This window comes from Malaclemys terrapin, chromosome 21 (genome assembly GCF_027887155.1).
Source record: "Malaclemys terrapin pileata isolate rMalTer1 chromosome 21, rMalTer1.hap1, whole genome shotgun sequence".
Classification (NCBI taxonomy): Eukaryota; Metazoa; Chordata; order Testudines; family Emydidae; genus Malaclemys; species Malaclemys terrapin.
The window spans coordinates 6,821,628-6,841,830 of record NC_071525.1 but is presented as its reverse complement, the minus strand read 5'-3'; the positions used below and the strand labels follow the sequence as shown (position 1 = coordinate 6,841,830).

Below are 20,203 nucleotides of genomic sequence, written 5' to 3'. Positions count from 1 at the left end.
CTGCCACAGGATGTCAGTGAGGCCAAGAACTTAAGATTCAAACAGGGACTGGACATTTATACAGCTAGCAAGAACGTCCAGAATTATCATTGATGACAAGAGTTTTTGTAAGGGATATTAAAACTCATGTCTCAGGGTTTAAACCAATCTAAGTCTTAGAGATCAGGCTGAGATACAGGATACTGGACAAAACAGGCCTCAGGTCTGGCACTTCTTAGGGGAGTGTATGCTCCCACTATGAATGCCTCTCAGTCCTGTCCCAGAATACTCTTCTTGAGGGTAGAGAGCAGAGTTAAGTCTCCATGGCCTATTCTATCCTTAGTGGCTCTGCTCAGGCTGCCAATTAAGTGTCGTCAATGAAGGATTGAGGTGTTTTTGGATTGGGGGGGGGAGGTGTTTGGTGATGGAGACATTTTTTGGGGACCAGGCACACACCGATTCTTGTCATACAGGCAAACAGCCCACCATCAGACCATGCCGTTGCCCAGTCGCTAGTGACTGGAGTCGGTATTACTGTGATCGGATGGTAGCTTGTGTTTCAACTAGACATCTTAATTCAGTGACTTCCCTTTTCCACACACCCACTTTGTCAACCACAGAAAATGTAACTTGTTTGTTTCTTCTCTTGTACAACAAAGCTTCACAAATGAGACAGACACTAAGCATTTCTTGTATTTTGTTCACTCATAATTGGCAGAAGTATTCCTTTAAAAAGAAAAAAACAAAACCGTCCGCGCCCCTCCCCCCAAGGAATGACATTTTCTAGATTACCAAATCCCATGTACATTTCACCTATTGCCTTGACAAGAGGCAGATTGGTCCAGTGGTTAGGGTATTGCACAGGGATTGAAGAGATGTGTTCATCTCCGGCCTACTGTGTGATTTTAGGCAAGTCACTTCCCCTCTCTATGCCTGTTTCTCCTCCCATCCGTTACCTGGTCTTATTTAGTTTGTATAACACCTAGCACACTGAGGCCTTGACCTAGATTAGGATCTCTATGCATTATGGTAACACCACTAATATACCTCAACTAAAGATACAGCCAGGTTCCTTCACTTAATGCACCATGGGTGGTCAATCTGTTCCTCTAGTGAGAGCAAACCTCAAGGACTACGAGCAGGATCTTTAGAAGAACCCAGAACTGGCCTAACTCTGCTCCCACTGACTTCAATGGGTCAGAGCCAGGTCAGGGGTGGGTGCTTTGGAGAAATCCCACCTTCAGTATTTTCCATTAAAAAACAACTCTCCTTGCTTATTCGTATTAGCGCTTTGGTGCCTGTTACCTGTTAATTCAGCAGCTGAAAGAAGAGCGCTGCCATTTAATTGCCATGAGGCTGAAGATATAAATGTGGTGGAAGAGCATGCTCTGGGGCTAGACCAAGACATGGGAATAAAAGACAACTACAATTAAAAGCGGTTTTTATTCAGCTATGGGTGTTAAAAGAGCTACTTATGCCGTGGAGAAACAAAAGCAGTTGCTTATTCTCCTCGCTTTGATGAGAATAAGACAGGAGGCAAACAGAGGCGCGGTTGTTCCATACGTCAAGCCCTACTGGCGAGATACCCTAAAACTCCCATTAAAGGTAGGGGGCCTCAACCTCTTAAAGGATTTCTAACCTTATGCCCACAAGCAAAAGGTTGTGAGAAGTTGTTGGTTTATTACAGAAGTTGTCCATCGTCTCTTTCAATCAAGATTGGACGCTTTTCCAAACCATCAGCTGTAGTTCAACCATAAGAGCACTTGGCCTGTGTGACACAGGAGTTCCAACTGGATGATTCTAGTGACCCTAGTTTCTGGCCTTACAAAAAACCAACAACCCTATGAGTCTATGAAGGGTACGAACCTTTGCAACTCCCCAGCAAGAGACTATGAAGGCGTGATAAGAATTGGCCACCCGCCGCATGTGTTATTAGCTGCCAGATTGGAGGGTCAGGGTTGTCCCAGTTCTTGCCCAGAGAGCTTAATATATAAGGTACTTGAACAGCTGATATCAGATAAACTCGGACCAAGAAACAAATCCAGTACAGCATGGCAGGGAGGGGAAGGAGAGAGTAGAAGTGGAGGAGAAAGGCCTCAAAATGACAACTAGGCCCCATCAGTGCTGCAAAATGCAAGTATCTTGGGATTTGCTACTCCAGCAGGGTTGTTTGAAATAGATTCTTTCTGCACCTAGGCCAGTCTTGAAAAAATGGGACTTTCGATACTTCTGAAAATTTTACCCAAGATCTAAAGCTTCTATAATGTAAGATGCTGCTCCCCAAGCCAAGCATATGTTAGCTGTGCAAACTGGAGGGGGAAGAGGAGAAATGAACAATGTAAGGCTAGGAGCCTAAGAGAATTAGGTGCCAAACTCAATTTCAAATGGGATTTGGGCATCTAACTCCCTTGGGCTCCTTTGCAAATCCCAGCCTTAAACCTATGCTGTCACACTGGAAGCCCAGACACCAAAGTCCTGTCCCTGATAGCACTATTAAAACGTCTTTGATGTTTATCACGGTTTAAGTGGGAAGTGTGATATTAAGTCAAATAGAAACCCCAGCCAAGGCTGGGGGGGTGGGAGGGAGAGGGAGAGGAGGTGGTAGCTAGTCAAACCACTGGTCAACACAACTGGCTTGTCAACTAGTAGCACAATGAAAACTAAACCAATGTCGAGCTTTGGTGCGTACAGGCCTCGGTACCTAAATGCAAAGCAATCCGGTCTGTAAAGGTAAGACCCTGCTGAATGACAGAGTTTGCAAATGTTTGAATTATTTACTTAAAAAACAAAAACCAAATGAGCTATTAATTCCTGCCAGCCTCTGTGGAGCAGAAACCAAGATTTTCAGAAGAGACACTGCCCACGTGGGGAGCGCAGCCAAGGCTGTTAACAATGGCTGACAGGGGAAAGGAGGGTTGAGGCAAAGAATTGACATTCTCTGTACACTGTGACGGCACAACGGCATGGCTTTGGATCAATGGCTGTGCTTGGCTCTGCTACCCAGGACAAGGGCTTGACTACCGGGTCTGGCCTCTGAACTGTAGGAGCAAATTACATGTTGCTGGACAGCAGCCATTGTCAGCGGATCTCAAAGTGGCGCCATCAGCTTCCAAACTAAGCGCTGCACAACTCCACCGGAGCGAGGGACCCCTTTGCTTTGCAAGGTCCACAGTGGGCAAGGGAACGATGGACATTAGTGTTGCTAGATGCGTGGCTAGTCAAGAAACGCCTAACCTCCAATCATTTAGCAGGAGGGATACACCACCCCTGTGCCATGTTCCATCCCCAAAGCTCAGCTCGCTACACCACTAATTTTCAGCACATTCTTACAAGGGTGAGAGACAGGGCAGTCACTGCCCTACCACATCGTATCTTGGGACACGCCACAGTCACCTCAAAATGGCAAGCTCCCTCAGTTATGGTAGCATAGCAGTCGACACAGGAAGGGAGGGGTTTTTCAAATCACTTAAATGCTTTATAATCCCATCTGAACACAGCAAAGATGCCAGTCTATGGGACAAATGCATTCCCAACATTCTACAGTGCAGCCCGGGGCTGCCCTTGTCTTCAATACGGCAGCTCAGCACATGGACTTGGCACACACTAATGAAGGTAGAGAATTGCATATAACCAGCAATCCCCAGGGGTTGCACTGATGTAAAGCGGGAGGAGGCAGGAAGTACCTGCAGAGTGCAGCTCTCAAGCTCCGGCCAAGTTGCTAAAACAGCCCTTCGGCTGGCATATGTTTGGATACCCTGGCATAGGCTAAGAAGCGCGTCACTGCACGAGCAGACTGAAATCTATTTTGCAAGTCTGCAATGGGGGGTGGCCGTGTTGGTGGAAAATGGCATTCCTTCTGATGCTAACTTGCCAAGCTATGCATAAGTAAGCTGAATGGAAGCTCACAGAAGAAAATCTTTCATGTTTAAAAATTTAAGCACAATTAGTTGATTCAAATGGGATTAAAAGAGGATGGAGAATTTTGTAGCACTTCTACCCTGGGCTTCCTTATTGCTTGTACCACATAGCAGCCCACATTCAACCCAAACTCAAGGAACACCAACTGCAATTTAAGCAATTTTCAAATACCCTGCCCAGTTTTATTCATGCGGGGAAGTTCTCTTTACCCTGAGCATTCAGAGTGCTGGGCTGAGCCTAAGGGATCATATCCCCTTGGAAGACTGATGCTTCAGTCTCAAAGATAGTGCCTGTTCAACCAATCTGCATCACACTCTCAACACATGGGCCTCCAGTTATAGATTCTACAGATCTGTCTGCATCAGGGATAAGTAACAGTACAGAAGAGGAATGCAGTGCCGGTGATACTTCAAACTGCAGCCCTGCTCTGAAAAGTAACTAAAGTGGGCATATTTATGGAATAGGTCTGCCCACTCCCCACATTCAGCACTATGCATCATCTTCATGACCTTGCAGAGCGCAAACAGCTATAGGACGAGCTGCTGGATTTTATTCTTATTTATAAGCTCATGCAGCAACTGCGAGTAGTTAACAATTCAGGACAAGACTTTTACACTTGTGCCTCTTCCGACAGAATTTGGCCATGCATGGCTCTGATGCAGCAGTCCAGCAGAAACCAGCCCAACTTTCAGATCCAAGATGAAGTTTTCAGGGCTGCCCTTTAAAAAGCTCCACACCCACCTTCACTTGAAAATAAGAAAGATCTTTAAATCAGTGAAGTGCAAATATGGAACCCTACCAAAGTCAGTTTGAGGTACGTCAGAATAGAGGGAAGATAAATAGAAAATATGGCAGGACTCATCTCAAAAGCAGGTAGAGAGATTCAGAACACCCACTGAGCTGGGGAGGAACCAAAGCCCCTCATGCTAGAGGGTAGCAAGTGACCTGCTCTATATTAGTACATCCATAGTGTGACCTCTCTTGAAAACCTTGGAAAGGACTTTGTGAAATCCTCTCAAGAAGATGAGAAATGGTATCAAAAGCAATGAGATGAAAAGGGAGGGAAGGGAAATGGGTCATTTGAGACGGACAAGGAACAGTAATTGCCCTTGGTTGGATGCTAAAGGGTGAGTGGATGCAACATCACAATAAAATGACAAATTATACTCCCACTAAGCCTGGCGGATACAGAGTGCTGTGCAGGATATGACATATTTGTAATCTGACCAAATTTGCATGACACCTGAGCTAACGAGAGGAACTTTTATATTTCAGACACACAGGGGGATTTAAGTTAGAGTCTACTACTTTAGAGATGTATTGAAAAAGCTATAAATAGGCTTACTGAATTCAGCAGTATTCTCCCTCAGTCACAAAAAGCTTGAAAGGCTTGGAGTTCCACATGAAAGACAGCACTAAATACAGTAATCAGCATGTTCCCAAAACTAGGGCTGAGTATTCATTAGATTCACAGATACTGGATTAGAAGTGGCCTCTTGGCTTATTTTTGTATTGATTCCCAGAGGCCCATGAATTCCTCATTTAATAGTGCCTTGCTCTTGAAATGTTTCATAACCTTCCCTGAATCGTTATTCTAGCTAAATGATCTTTAACAAAATGACATGTGGACATAAGTTTAGATACAAAAACTGTAGCTTGGAAAATAAAATAGGTTTCCTATTCTAGAAACAATTTCAAATAAGAGTTCCTTGTTTATGTACGACTTCGAAGCACCTGGAAGCCAAATTACTACTACATTCTATTATTGTACCAGAATGCAGAGCGTAGCAGGCTATTCTTATTGTCCATATTAAGTGAAATGCAAAAAGTAGCCAATCAGCATAAATGGCAAAAAGTAAATTCACTGTTTAAAATTCTTTCCATTTTGATAATCTAAGCTAGCCCAGCTAAAGCAATTTGTTAAAAATTAATGACCATGCACCTCTGAAGTTATTAAAAATTATACTCTTTAAATTGCTTCACATAATTGCTTCTTGCGTTATGCAGATATAGATTGAAAGTGAGGTTCTAGCAGTAATCACTGAGACCAGCTTCTCTCGAGACTGTGTAGCCAGCTGTTCCCATCCCCCCAGCCAACAAAAAAGGACAGGAAGCCAAGACAACCCTGAAAATCAACATTATCACCCTTCAAAATTACATGACAGAACAGAAGAGTATGTACAAGAGGCCAGAAGCTAGTAAACTGGTGCAAAGATCTTACTCTTTTGAAAGGAAACCACACCAAGTAAAGTACACTTTATTAATATGCAATACAAAAATAAACGGGGGCAGGGGGAAAGTAACTGTTGTCTCAGCCCACAAGTACAGGTAGAATATTCCATTTTCTGTGTTTTGCTCTGCGAATTAACAGTAATTTCAGATTTGCCTCCAAACACCGCCTCTAAAAATTAAAAGAAACAGAGCCATCTTCCAACAACAGTTTTAAATTTCTTTCAGTCTTCTTCAAAATGGTCACAGAGCCTGAGCTGCAGGCAGATGTGTGTGTGTGTGTTTGTTTTTCTTTAATAAGAGTTTAAAAAAAAAAAAGGGTTAGGCCACACTAACCCTAAACTTGTAATTCAGCAATGATGAAATAAAGCCTGGCTATTGTTCTAGACTGCAAATGTTGAGCAAAAAACTGATGTTCTCTCTTCAGCCCAATATTTTGGTCATTTTCACGGATCAGGCAATCTTACACCCCCTGTACACTTAAATAGAGGTTCCAGTTAAAAAAGAATATCAAAACATTAGAACTAGTTATTTTATTAAATGTATTAATACACATTTCAAAATGATCTGCAGTTTTATTGTCGCTTCCTCTAATGCATGTTGCTTTCTCCACACGGAACACTTGAGAATATAAATCCAACATATCCAATTAATCTTAACAGGCACACAAAAAAAGCAGCCAATATTTACAGCAGTTTTGAAATAACAGCACTGCAGCTTATTTTTGAATAATTAATTTCAGGATATGATCATTTATTCTGCATGGTTTTTAAAAAATTTACCATTATTCACATTATCTAAACAGGTTTCTCACACCTGAACAATATTTTACAGGTAAAGCATCTCTAAAATGTATTTAGATCACAAAGTCAGCCACAGCTGTAAACCCTCCTCTCTGATATACAGAGCACACCATAGCGTATGTTGAATTTTTCCAAAGAGGCAGGTATGCGTACTGCGTATCTGAGGGGACAGTAGAAATCTAAATGGTGCATACTCATAAGTCTGGTGACAAGAATATCTGTACTACACTAGCAGAAGTCTAGAACAGGGATACATTTTAAGTGTTTATAACCTCTAGTAAATGTTAATTCTATTGACTGCCATTAAGCTGTACCAGTGTAATGTTTGGTTTGTCCTCTCGGTTTCTAGAACAGCTGGAGTGAACACTGAAGGCTGTCTGCAATTTGCTTTTCTTCTTTATGAAGTTATGTCCTTCATGAGACACACTGTTTCATGCTTTATTTAAAAAATACATGTTTATTTCTTTTTCTTATAAGGTGAAATACAAAAGTTCAAGAACGGTTGGGTAGTTTAAATCACAGACAGGAAAAAACGCCTTCATGTCCAGAAATAAGTTGTGTGGTTTCTACATATGTACACGTGTCTTCAGTTACTGTAGACATTTTGTTTAAAGTAACAAGCACAGAATAAAATGAAAAACCTCAAACAAAAAACATGGAGCTTTCATCATTAAAATAGTCTTTTTTTTTTTTACAATAAGTTTTTGTGTGTGTGTTTTTTTTTTTTTTTTTTTTAAATCAGTCATTTTACTTTTCAAGTTACCCAAAAAGCCACCTCCAAGAGCAATGAAGCCACTTGCCAGGCATGTCAGATGGCATGGAGAGCAGTTCTTAGATGGTCACCATCTGATTTTAATAATTCTTTACTTCGAAATTACCACTTTAAGCACGAGCAGCAGAAATAATTCACATTCTTTTATTCTAGAGGGAAATTTTTTTCTAGTCAATATTGGTTCCATTCTTACATCAGAATCTCCTGCGTTTTTTCACCCCCTTGGTTTCCTCCAACAAAGTATCTTTAAGCTATGACTTCTCTGAAGCTGTCCCTTCAAGCCAGGATAGATATTAAAGCAATGGGATTGTGTAGTTTAGGTCTGAGGTAAATGGAATGCCACGCTGTTACTGAAAGCTTCATTTCAAACGTTCCAGTAGAGCAAAGAAGTTGGGCTAAGCTATACGTCATTTCCAATATATATCAAAAGCTGTGAAATGTTTTCAGTTTTCGTGCTGGACATTAACATTAGATATTAAAATATATCCACATCCTATAAGTCCTAAAACTTAAGAGCTGTATGGCTAGACTAATGAGAAATATGATCAGACATTCTGAGTGCTGGTGTATAGGGAACTGAGTTAGATCATCTTACTTCATATCATAGGATAAGTGAATTCTCACATCTTATTACGTAGTTTTCTTGCTTTATATCTTGACTGCTTTGTTTTTACCTTCTGAACATTTTGCTTAACTTACACAAGCTACCCTCACAGTAGTACTTTGGTGTGTTATCCACTCAATCATATTGGAGGTTCACTGAAAGGAGCTGCGGTGTCCAAAGACAACAGAACTCAGAAGGAACAGAAAAGGAATAAATACTGTTTAAATTTAACCCAAAAGTTTAAACACTCAATGTTTGCATGAATTACACATGCAGTTACTTTTTCAGGAATTCTATTTAACTGAAACAGTCCACACAACAAGGTGCACCATTCCACGATGCTGCCTAAATACACCCCCCTATAGACCAGCAGCAGCGACATCTGCTGCTGGCTGCAAAATGAAGTGGAACGCACGTTTTTGTCCTAAGATTAGAAAACAGAGGTGGTTTTTATGCACTGGCACTATAACATCATTCTTTCTGTAAACCCAGGGCAATTCAATAAAATACACCCATACAACCTTCCGATTCACTTACTTGTGTATGGAAATATAATTATACATATTATATATATTAAATAAAACACACAGACCAAGCACAAACAAATGCTCCGCCATTTTCTCATTCTGTAGTTATTTTTATAGATATTTTCCCATACCTTTATCAGACACTAGTATGTTGTATTCTACTCACTTTAAAAAAAAAATCAAATAAAGTAATTCAAACTCCACACAAAGTCCTCTATGCACATGGCAGCAGAAGTGAGTTTATGAAAACGTGGGAAGAGAGTTTAGGTATTGTTTTCACATTGCTGCATGCAGTTTCTCTCTCATCTTACATGGGACTATGTGCTTCAAACAAAGCACAAGGAAAGGTGTGATTACAAAAAGTGAAGAATACATGTATGTCAACAATGCTCCCAGCAAAAAAGTAAATATAGTTTACTAGACCTGGCCTAGCTCTGTGATATAAGACAAGAAAAAAAATGATGCAGCTTGTACATGTGTATGCAGACATGTTTCAAATATACACTGTATACATTAAATGTGTGTGTAAGCACAGATTTGAGTTTTACCACTGGCTACCTCCCTGCATTCACTTATTTTAAATGCATTACTTGATTTATATTCAGCAAAATATAACCCTCTTAGCATGTTGAGGAAGGAAGCCAAGTTGGAGATAGGAAGTGCACATACTTTAGAGACTGTTTTCTGAAACCCAACTTAGGAGAAAAGTTCAAGACCCTCAGTGGCAAAGCTGTCAACTGTGAAAAGCAGGTTTTTTCCTTTTGCATTTTGAGAAAGGCAGAAAAAGCAAACAGAAGGGCTGAAAAACTGACCATGTTAGTTGCCTACCCTCTCCCTATTCCTATCAGCAAGATGGAAAACAGCAAGCAGCAAGATGTTCCAAGGCTTCATAGCAAGGGACCGACTGAGCAGACATCAGTGAAAAAAGTGACTGATTAACCTAAACAAAAGGCACAAGGAAGGGTTAATATTTCTATTGCCACAGGGAAGGCTTTGAAAGCTTGGACCCTTTATCTTCCTTAATCAATAGTAGCAACAGAGTTCCTTCCCCCACCTCTATTTTTTGACATGGGTTCGGAGGACTCATGAAGCAAAACAATTTGGTAATCAGCTAAAAATAACATCCCAACATCGCACATTCAATCATTTTTATGACTAGAAGTTTTATTTCAACGGCAATACTCTTAGGAAAATTCTTATTTTTTGTTAAAACATTTTGCTAGATTTACGCCAACTGGTTGGCTTAAAAAAATAAACAACCAAAAAAAAAGTACCAGAACATATTTAATTTAGAAAAATGTTATGGGGCTCTTTAAGGAAAAACAAAAGTGAAAGCGCTACTTCCACTGCTCTCTAGAATATCCAAAATACCTTCACTTACAGAGACGCATGTCTGTTTCAGTACCTGGGAGGAAAGAACGGGCGTTTTGGTGCAAAGAATGGAGGGCCCCTTACAAGAGGTGGCCGAGGCCTTTTTAAGCTGGGAAATGGGTCTCTGTTTATGAAAGGTTCCCTAGGCCTAAAGTCTGGTCGTGGGTTCCTAATCATCATTCCACTCCGGTTTACATTGTCTCTATGAGATGGGCCAATGTGAGGAACGCTATGGGATGGCCCATGCTGATCTCTCGAAAGGGAAGTTAGGCCTATGTTTTCTCGAACCCGACCAAGGGGTGGACCACTGTGGTCTCGCTGAGGTGGGGCCACATGGTCCCTTGGTCCTGAATGCACATTAAAATGCTCTTTTATAGTTCCTTGATGAATAGTACCGTGATCCTTGGAAAACGTGACACCACCATGTTCCACGGTCAGGGGAGGGGCAGGAAATGGAATGCCCCCGTGTTCCCCAGAAGGTGGCGGCGGGGTAGGGAATGGAACGCCACCATGTTCCACAGAGTGAGGTGGAGGGGGAGGAGTAGGAAATGGAAGCCCACTATGTTCCACAGAAGGAGGAGGAGGGGCAGTATGAGGCAATGGGAGTGGAGAGGATTTTTCTTTTGAAAAAGGATTAGTGTGATCCACTGATGACATGTGTGGAGGAACTGAGTGATCCCTAGGAAACAGGCTTCCATGATCCTTGGGCGGAGCAGATGGGGGCCCAGCAGGTGCACCAACTTGTTCCCTCTGAAAAGGAGTTCCATGCTCTATGGGAGGAGGTGGTATGTGACGCTCAAAGGCAGTGCTGAAATTATTTGTTCTGAAATTGTTTACACTCTCCTGAAATTGTGGCACGTGTTCTTTGTACTGTGTTTGAAAGCTGGCAATTCCACTGCCAGTACCCATGGTGGGCAGCTCAGTAGCACTTGAGGGCCCATTATCAAAAGCACTACCTGTATTACTTAGCTCAAACCAGCCTACTCTAGATGCCTCTCGCCCGTGTCCTCTATTTCCTTTCCCAAGAACTCTTATAGATTCTACTGTCTGAATTGGTTCTCCTGACATTCCCCTATTGGATGCATTATGGTAACCCAGAGTTTCTATAGGGGCTCCTTTTTCTTCAGTGCTATCAGGCAAATCTAAACAAGACGACGACACCCTAGTTTCTATACGATAGTGCTCCTCTTGCTGCTGCTGCTCTCCGGTAGAAGTTCCAGCTTGGCTGAGACTAGATAGGCTAACCCCTTCATGTGAGCTACCTTTAGGAACCTGGCTAAAATGCTTTTCCTCAGAAGGCTTGCGAGATGCATTTTTAAGCATGTTCTTAAACTCAATTGTTGAAGTGGCAGAAATGGAAGAACCTAAAGATTTCTCCACACTGGATGTGGGTGGTCTACCAGCAGGATTTGAAAGAGTGTTTTGAGGAGAGAAAAGTGATCTGTGAGGAAGTGAATGGGGAGAGTCTGGATACTGTTTCTGTGACAGGCCAGAATGCATCACAGATTTTGATAAATTATTATGATTGGAGTCTGGTGTGAAAAACACATCGTTCTTACTGGGTGAAGGGGAACCATCAGATCCAGAGTCATTTGCTCGCAGGCTGTAACTTCCATACATTCCAGAAGACGATGACAGTGGATCACAGCTCTCATTCTGATCAAGAATAGACCTCATAGATGGAGGAAAAGACGACTTCACACTAAACTCTTGCGCTCTTTGACTGTAACTAGAGAGAACTGGCTGGTACTCTGCAGCGTCGGCAAGCTTACTTGCTTTCAAAATGGATTTTGAAGGCTTCTTCTCCAGGTTCATGATGGCAGATGGTGGTGGCCCAGAATATTCAAAGTCACGATAATCTTCATCTTCTTGAAAAGACGTGTCTGGGTAAAACTTCTCCTGAGGGGAATCCATTAAAGAAGAAGGTATTTCCATATTATCGGACGACTGCTTGTACATGCTGGCTGGAGAATCCCTGCCGAGACCAAAAGACCTATAGGCAGGCACAGAATTAGACAGTTCTTGGGGATATCCATCATCTCTGCTCTGAGGAGGGGACCTTGTGCTACTGGGAGTAGACGATCCAGGGCTTATAATCTTTGATAATAAAGACATAGTGTCAACATTGCTTGATGTTGGTTTATCCATCATCTCATCTTGGGTTGGCGTTCCACTTCGTTCATCACGGACTGGCGTCCCATCCACATTGTCCATAGAAGTGCTAGTAGGACCACGCTGAAAATCAGATGAATGGCTTTCTGATGTGATGTTGGACCCTAAACTGCTTAAAATTGGAATATTCAAGTTTAGACCACTGAAACCAGGGTTTCCTTTTAAAAAATTGTGTATCTTCATTTCCAGGCTTGGAGAGGTCGGTTCTGACTCCAGCTTTGTTTTTGAAATCTCAGAGGACTGACTCAATGAGGTTTCTGTTGGTAAAAGGGAAGGACTGGTAGGATGGGTATTGACAAATCCAAGGGAATTTGTTGGTGGTTTAAAACTAGAACTTGAAAGCCCTGGGCTATGTCCAACAGGAGCCTTGTTAACCGAAGTTGAAGAAACCTCAGCAGTAGAAGAATTTGGAGAATAACCAACATTTTTAGACATAAAAGACTGAGTATTGGAAGGAACATTCCTCCCTTTCATGCAAGAAACAGTTGTATTGGCTGGTGATGCTGAAGTGCTCTGAGATGCTGTTTCACTTGATTGGGCTGTATTTCCAGCAACGCTTTGAAGTAAGGATGATAAACCTGGAGGAAAAAACAAAACAAAACATTTTAATTACATATTTTAAAAAAACTTGTGCTAAGCCATCATCATGATTGGCTTTGTGGGCAGAGAAGCTACAAACTTACATTTTTGAAACTAGCTGACATCTGAGCCAACAAAATGGTTAGACTTTGCCATCTCTACGTACTATTAAATACTAATTACTTTGCATTTCCATTGTGCTTTTGATCTCAAATTGTTTTACCAATATAAATTATAACACACATCTAAACCACGTCGGTATTATGTTCATGTTACAGCTAGTTAAGCAGAGGCATGGAAGTAATATTATTAACCAAGATCATACGAGCAAGTAGTAGAGGGAACCCCCCTCCAGAATCTAGAGTCCTCCGCTCCTAACCCCCTGCTCAAACCACTAAAACAAACCCCATTCCAGAGCTAGGAATAGAATCCAAGAGATACTCACTCATGGGTCCCCTGCTCTGCTACATTTTTTCCATGCAACATAAGATTTTAATAAACACATTACAATATAATTACTTGGCTAACTGGAAAGCCAGGGTGAACCAGCAATTAAACATATTCACACTATTTGCTTACTGTGCAACAACAACAAGATTTAGTCATAAAAGTTACAACTAATAAAGCAAATATAAAATGTTCTAGGATGGTATCCAACACCATCAGATTTTAAAAAGATTTTAAAAGATTAAACATATAGGAAAACACTCCCTGAATCTGTTGAAAAATTGACTTGCCCATGTCAAATACACTATCTTGCAAAATGTAACTTACATTTGGAAAAAGTGTTACATACAAGCTAATTTCCTCCCAGATAAAGTCTTGTTTCAGGAGCACACAGTAGGATGCTTTAGTATTGATGCTGTCATCCAAATATAGATGCTAACTATTTATATTGTGCAAAAGGAGTGGATTTTAAATACTTACTTTGCAATGCTGGTGCAGTCTGGGTCTGGGTTTTGGAGAGAACTGACAAAATGCTTTCAGGAGTTATTTCAACTTTGGAAAGAATATTTGCTAACGGATTTGGAGGACCAGATGGAGTCCCCACAACAGGAGTCTTCAGGCCACTAGTAAGAGTCGTGGGGCTCGTTGGGGTTCCTGGGGAAGGTCTTGATGCAGGACTGACCCCTGAGGTGAAAACATTTGCTGCTCAGAAACACAAAATGCTACTTTGCAAGAGCAATGAAAACAGTCAATAAATACATTGCTCATACATACTGCTTTGTTAAGGTTTTCTGGCTACTTTCAACTATTACTAATACCAGCAGAGTTGCAGTAAGCTGCTAGTGTAGACAAGGCTCCTGAAGCAACCAGCATTTAACAGCATCACACAGACCTACATGACACTGTTAAAAATGTCAGCAGCTGTGGAAGCCTTGTCTACAACTAGCATGACCACCTTCACTACTGCAGTGTTAACAACAGTAGGAACCCTAGCACAGACAGGCCCTAAGATCACTATGGTGCACAGACTTAGGTAGCACCATGTCCTACTTTGAAACTCTACACTACAGATGCCCTTAAATCATTTAAAAGGAAGCATGTTTAAAACTGATATTGAGAGGGTTTTTAGTACAAATATGTCACAGCTCTCCTGAAGTACAGAGTGAATTACAATTCAATGTTTTAGTTCTAAAATGTTACAGAAGCAAAAAAAGATCTGAGCAACAAAGTTATTGCTTGTATAATGCAGAATTCTGTCTCTGCTGAACAGCACCACTCAGTCACAACCTGCAATTCAGACACTCACCTGTATTCTTCATAACGGAAGTTAAGCTGCTAAGAATGGAGCTGATCTTTGCTAGGTCAACGTTGGCAAGGTTTGGCAGACCGAGTGCCGGCGATGGAGGGACAGGCACTGTGCTCACTGTCTTGGGAGTTGGAGGAGTCTGAGCAGGAGTTGTTACTGCTGGTGTAGCAGCAACCACTGTGGAGGTTGTTGCTTTGGGGACACTTTCAGTCTTTGCAGGTGCTGAAGAAGGAACAACCTGTTTCTCCTTCCTCTCCTCCACTAATTCAAATATAGAGAGAAAACATGGAATGTTCAATCGGCCTCCCAGAATTCTTTTGGCCTAAGAGCTGCAGGCTTCTCAATGTGTCCCAGGTTTAAAACAAACTACTGTAAAGGTTCAGAGGAAAAGCAATTGTTGATGCCTTTTACTGAACTGTTAGAGTGTGTAAGGACAGCCTCATGAAAAGAGGTTTTTTTATGCTTGTTTTTTAAGTTAGGAATATCTGGGTCTGACTTCCCTGCTTTTTTGCTGGAGGACTGGCATAGTACCTGAGCTGCAGTATTCCCAGAACAAGGAAAGTTTCTCACCATCCTCTTGATTCTATATGAGGTCTGGAAAAACTGTTTGCCTAGATTGTTTTGTGGACAGTATAAAACTATTAGCCCATTTTACTGCTACTTCCACAGAACGTACCAATAATTTTAGATGCGTCATCTTCCACATCAGACAGTTCCATGTCCTCCACATCCCGATTATCTGCCACAGGTTCAGGAGATACAGACTTCTCGCTTTCCACTGCTGGAGACTGGATGTCGTCCTCTTCCCCCATTCCCTGGAAAGGGGACTCAGAACCAGTTGGAGATGGAGCATCCATACTTGGAGAAGGGACAGGAGACTCTTCTGGATCAGGAAGAGTTGCTTTCAATTGATCTAATTTTTTCTTTAGATTGCTCACTCTATTGGCAAATGTTTTATAAGCCTAAGACACAAAAAAAGGATATTTAGCTTAGAGTCCTTTATAAAGAAGGAAAAATAACATACCTTTGAACCATTTCTATAGTATTAATAGCAGCATATTCAACTCCCCAATCATCTCTGCCCCTGCATTAAGTATTTCGCTTCTCAATATGGCTTACAGAGCAAGAACCTCAGAAGGGATATTCACGTGACTACTTTTTCCCATTTAGTTAATGCTTTTGCTGGAAGAATTTTTTCAAATCCATAAACTATCGTGTTTGATACAATGCTTCAAGAAATGAGGAAAAACTTCAGTACCCAAAGGTCACTGTCAGATCTAGATTACCGACAAAGGTGTTCAGCTTCTCGAAGTTAACTTTACACTCGGCATAACAATGAATCTTTTCTTTTTTCACATGCAGAGAATTTGCAAAAACATATGAGAAAAATGGTAGGTCAAATTATTAGCGCCTACCAACCTTAACAGCATCTAATTATCTCATTAGTTGAACTCCATCATCTCTGCTCTCCTTTTAAACCATTTGTGTTATAATCTCACACAATTTCTACTTCATTCATTAGTACACTGAGATTTTATCAGTCATTCTTCTAGTAAAGAGTTTAACAAATGCAGATAAACTTTGATTATCTGCATGACTCAGACATTTTGGAAATCTGGACTACATAATCTGAGTTTATCTTCATTAATACAAATCCCCAAATATTAGCTGAATAACAACATTAAGATGGCTCGATGATGTAATAGACTTCAATAATCCACAACCATATCAGTTTGTATTCTGCATTATGTCCTCTTATTAGTAATGCTGTATCAAGAAGATATTTGCTATTGGGGAAAACTTTGCACTTACATTTGCTACCACCTTGACTTCCTTATATTGTGCTTCATAAAAGATACCAGCATTCTCAAGCACTTCAATTAGTGAGGGTCCATTTTTCACCTGCTTGTCTAAACCATTTACAAATTCTTCTAACTTTGAACTCGCTTCTTCAAATTCCTTGGAGAACTTTTTTCCTCCTGTTTTGTCTGAAAGAGATAATATTAAAGACAAATTAAATTATGCACATTACCTCCCCTGGAATAAACAGAGCCCCCCTCTCTCTCTCTCTCTCTCTCTCTCACACACACACACTTACTTGGTAAGTTGGTATGTGCACTTCATGGTTTTTAAGTAGATAATTAGTTTAATAATTGGTAACGAAGTCATTGTAAAGGCAAGGCAACTAGCTGTCTGTATTCTTTGTTTTCAAACCAGTGATTAGTAATAACATCTAACATGGGTTTTTTTGTTTTTTTTTTAAAGAACAAAACCACATTCTGTATGCAAGTGAGGCCACTAGCGTTAGCCTTTTGAAATTCTACTCTTCCAATCACCTGGAGTCAGTAGTTTTGATCTGTTTAGGGGGCAAGAAAACATTATTCAGCTTTCTTTCACCATTACATTGGTAGGACTATGTTTACTGGCTGCTACATTTTTATGACAAATTATGGTATCGAGCTGCAGTAACTGGATACCAGGTACTTTTAAAGCAATTCTATTTTACAATGAAACTTCCTATTCATTTGGGCAATGAAACTAAAATTGTTTACTCCCTTGTAACATTATTTCCAATCAAGTTTACATCGCTTCCAAAATCTTAAATTATTGTAGCTTTACTGAAGAACTAAGCAGCTAATTATTAAATCTGTAATGTTAAAGTTACAGACTACTGAACACATTAAGAAATCCATGCATTCTGAAACACGTACAGGGCTATCCTCCGAACAGAGTAACAAACAAATCCTGGTCATTTACGGTTTGTACTTTGTACTTGCCAGTAGCTCTTGTACATATAGGGACAGATTTACAAAGGGATTAGGTGTCTAAAGCTGCAGATGGGCACTTCTGAAAATCTCACTAAGTGCCTATCTGCAACTTTGGACACTTAAATAAATACCTTTGTAAATTATCAGAGGGGTGGCCGTGTTAGTCTGAATCTGTAAAAAGCAACAGAGGGTCCTGTGGCACCTTTAAGACTAACAGAAGTATTGGAGCATAAGCTTTCGTGGGTGAATGCCCACTTCATTTTTCCATTACTTGCGTCTGATGAAGTGGGCATTCACCCACGAAAGCTTATGCTCCAATACTTCTGTTAGTCTTAAAGGTGCCACAGGACCCTCTGTTACCTTTGTAAATCTGGCCCAGGGCTCTTATCTCCATGCAGGCTATGTACTAAACTGATGAAGTGTTCCATCCCCTTCTCCTAGCCAGACCACAAAGGTTGGCAGCCTACTTCAGGTATCTGCAGTTACTTCTTTAGCTCAAGCAGCAGAGATGTGCTCAAGCTCCCAGGTTCAATCTCAGAGTTGAAGTTGTTACTACATCTTGAGGACAAGTGCTCTGAAGTTCTGTACTTCAGACTGAAAGGGCACAATGTGCATCTTTAAGTTATTTGAAAAATAAAAACATTCAATACAAGCATCGGGAGAACTACATTTTTAATTAAAAACAACTATAGAAGGATTACAAGATCTACTACATATGAAAACAAGATATTGGGAGACTATGTACATTAGGAGGCAGTTGATGTGCTCATGACTGAAATCAGAAACATTTCTGTCCTGTGATTTATGAAATACTACAGTGACAGCTAAAAATGTTGCAGTATCAATACTGCTGTAATGTACTGGATCACTAAAGTAGAATACTGCAGTACTGTATTTTTTAAATAAAAGGAGTGGATACCTCTGAAAATGTGTTAATTGTGCTTTGACATCATTTAGCATTCTACAATCTGAAATTCATTAGAGAATACGGCAGAAATCTAACCTATGATGTAAAAGAGCCCATGAATTACTACAACTACTGATACATTTTTGTTTCCTTTGATAATATGACTGCCAGAATACAGGACTTGTACCTTTTAAGCATTTAAGTGTTTCAGTGCTGCATACATCCACCCTCATGGTGGAAAGCTGCTTCTCTTTCAGTTCTATCTGGTCTTCTGAACGCTTATATAACAACAATTCATCAACAAGGGATTGTGGCTGAAAAACAAGAACAGCATCCTCATTATATTCTGCAGAAGAGAAGCCCTAACTTTGCAATGATAACATCATGGACCTGTTTTTAAGTAACGGAAATAAATATTCCATTGAAAAGCTGTCTCTGTATCAAAGCAGATGCGTTTTCACTGATGCTGGAATAAATTAATTCAGAGAAACATATGGTTTAAATTCATAACAACTGGAAGTGAAATGAACAAGGTGATGATCAGAACTCTATGTCTGGTAAACAGAAGAAAGATTTGCCAGCAGAGGTATGTCAGTCAGGAGTGTGGGGGGAAAAAATTACACCCTCAACTGACAAACAAAAGCCTTTGTGCAAATCCAGTTATACTGGCCAAAAATCCATTTGCCAGTGTAGCTAATTCCATTCATGGAACTGTTTTAAGCTGCATCTCCACTACGGAGGTTGCAAGTATAACTCTACCAGTAAACGCTTAAGTGTAGACAAGGCCCTAATAAGTGTTCCTATATTTAAACACACATTAAAACAATGGGCAATCATATAATCATACTCATTGGCTACAAAAGCTACAGCAGTTCGCTCTTAGCAAGAAGGCAAACTGCTTTCTTGCAGCAGATAATTCTAAATGGTATGGAAATATTATTTGCCTTTACTAACCCCCTCCAGTCCCTAGCTCTATTTCCACGCCCTGTTTTTAAATAGCACCAGCCTACATGATGCCTTACAGAACAGGCAGCACGCCTGCAGAGCTTGCAGCCTCAGGGCACTATACAATAACCAACAAATCAACACTGAGGGCCACAGCTTCAACACAAGCCCCGATGACTCTTGGATATAAACAAACTAGTCAACGTTACTACGGTCCAAGGACAGAGGTTAATGCAAAAGATGTTTTCACTTGCTAAACTTACTCTGAATTCAGCAACAATCTTCGACTTTAGAGCAACCTTTGGATTTGTGGATGCTGTTGGTATAAAAATGTGTAAAGAAATTAAGATATCAATTACAAAGATTAAGTACAACAAACACTCAGTACTGACTGCAAGCAAAATTCAGAAAAGACTTATTTCAAAAACCTTTTAACACATTTCTATGCAAAACATACACAGGATGCCATTTCATTGTATTTCCCCCTCCACACAGAACATTGAGTGACATCTATCTGCCTGTCAGACACATTAGAAAGCACAGAGCTATGATTCAGAAGCCAAGTTAGACTGTAGAGTTCCTGTATTATATATGCACTACATAAACAGTTACTGTGAAAAACTTTTCCAGATCTATTGTATATAAATGTTCTTGTAATGGTTCATCCACTAACCTAAAGTGCTAGTTTATAATTCTCTGAAGAGTTCTTGACCTCTAGACACAGAGAACTGACCCTCTGAGTTTAGTATTTCCTTGGGATGATAGATCACTTACTCCTTTACTTGGACTAACCCATCTCCCTCCTAAAGATTTCCCTGCCCTTACAATTATGTTCTAATATCTCATTTAGAGATTGAGAAACAGAGGAGAAAAAAA

The 20,203-nt window shown here is 40.6% G+C and overlaps 1 protein-coding gene across 2 annotated transcripts in view; it reads right to left on the bottom strand.

Moving 5' to 3' along the window:
• Positions 1-6,644: 6,644 nt before the first annotated feature.
• RPRD2 (regulation of nuclear pre-mRNA domain containing 2) overlaps positions 6,645-20,203 on the bottom strand; it is a 44,892-nt gene continuing 31,333 nt past the window's right edge. The window contains exons 5-11 of one of the 2 annotated variants that reach the window (XM_054010574.1): positions 19,591-19,643; positions 18,570-18,696; positions 16,520-16,695; positions 15,384-15,669; positions 14,708-14,968; positions 13,882-14,085; positions 6,645-12,953 (exon numbers count right to left, since the gene is read on the bottom strand). In XM_054010574.1, the coding sequence (XP_053866549.1) occupies positions 10,231-12,953; positions 13,882-14,085; positions 14,708-14,968; positions 15,384-15,669; positions 16,520-16,695; positions 18,570-18,696; positions 19,591-19,643 (3,830 nt within the window). In that variant the 3' untranslated portion in view covers positions 6,645-10,230. The remainder of the gene's footprint in view (positions 12,954-13,881; positions 14,086-14,707; positions 14,969-15,383; positions 15,670-16,519; positions 16,696-18,569; positions 18,697-19,590; positions 19,644-20,203) is intronic. The other variant, XM_054010575.1, reaches the window with a different exon arrangement.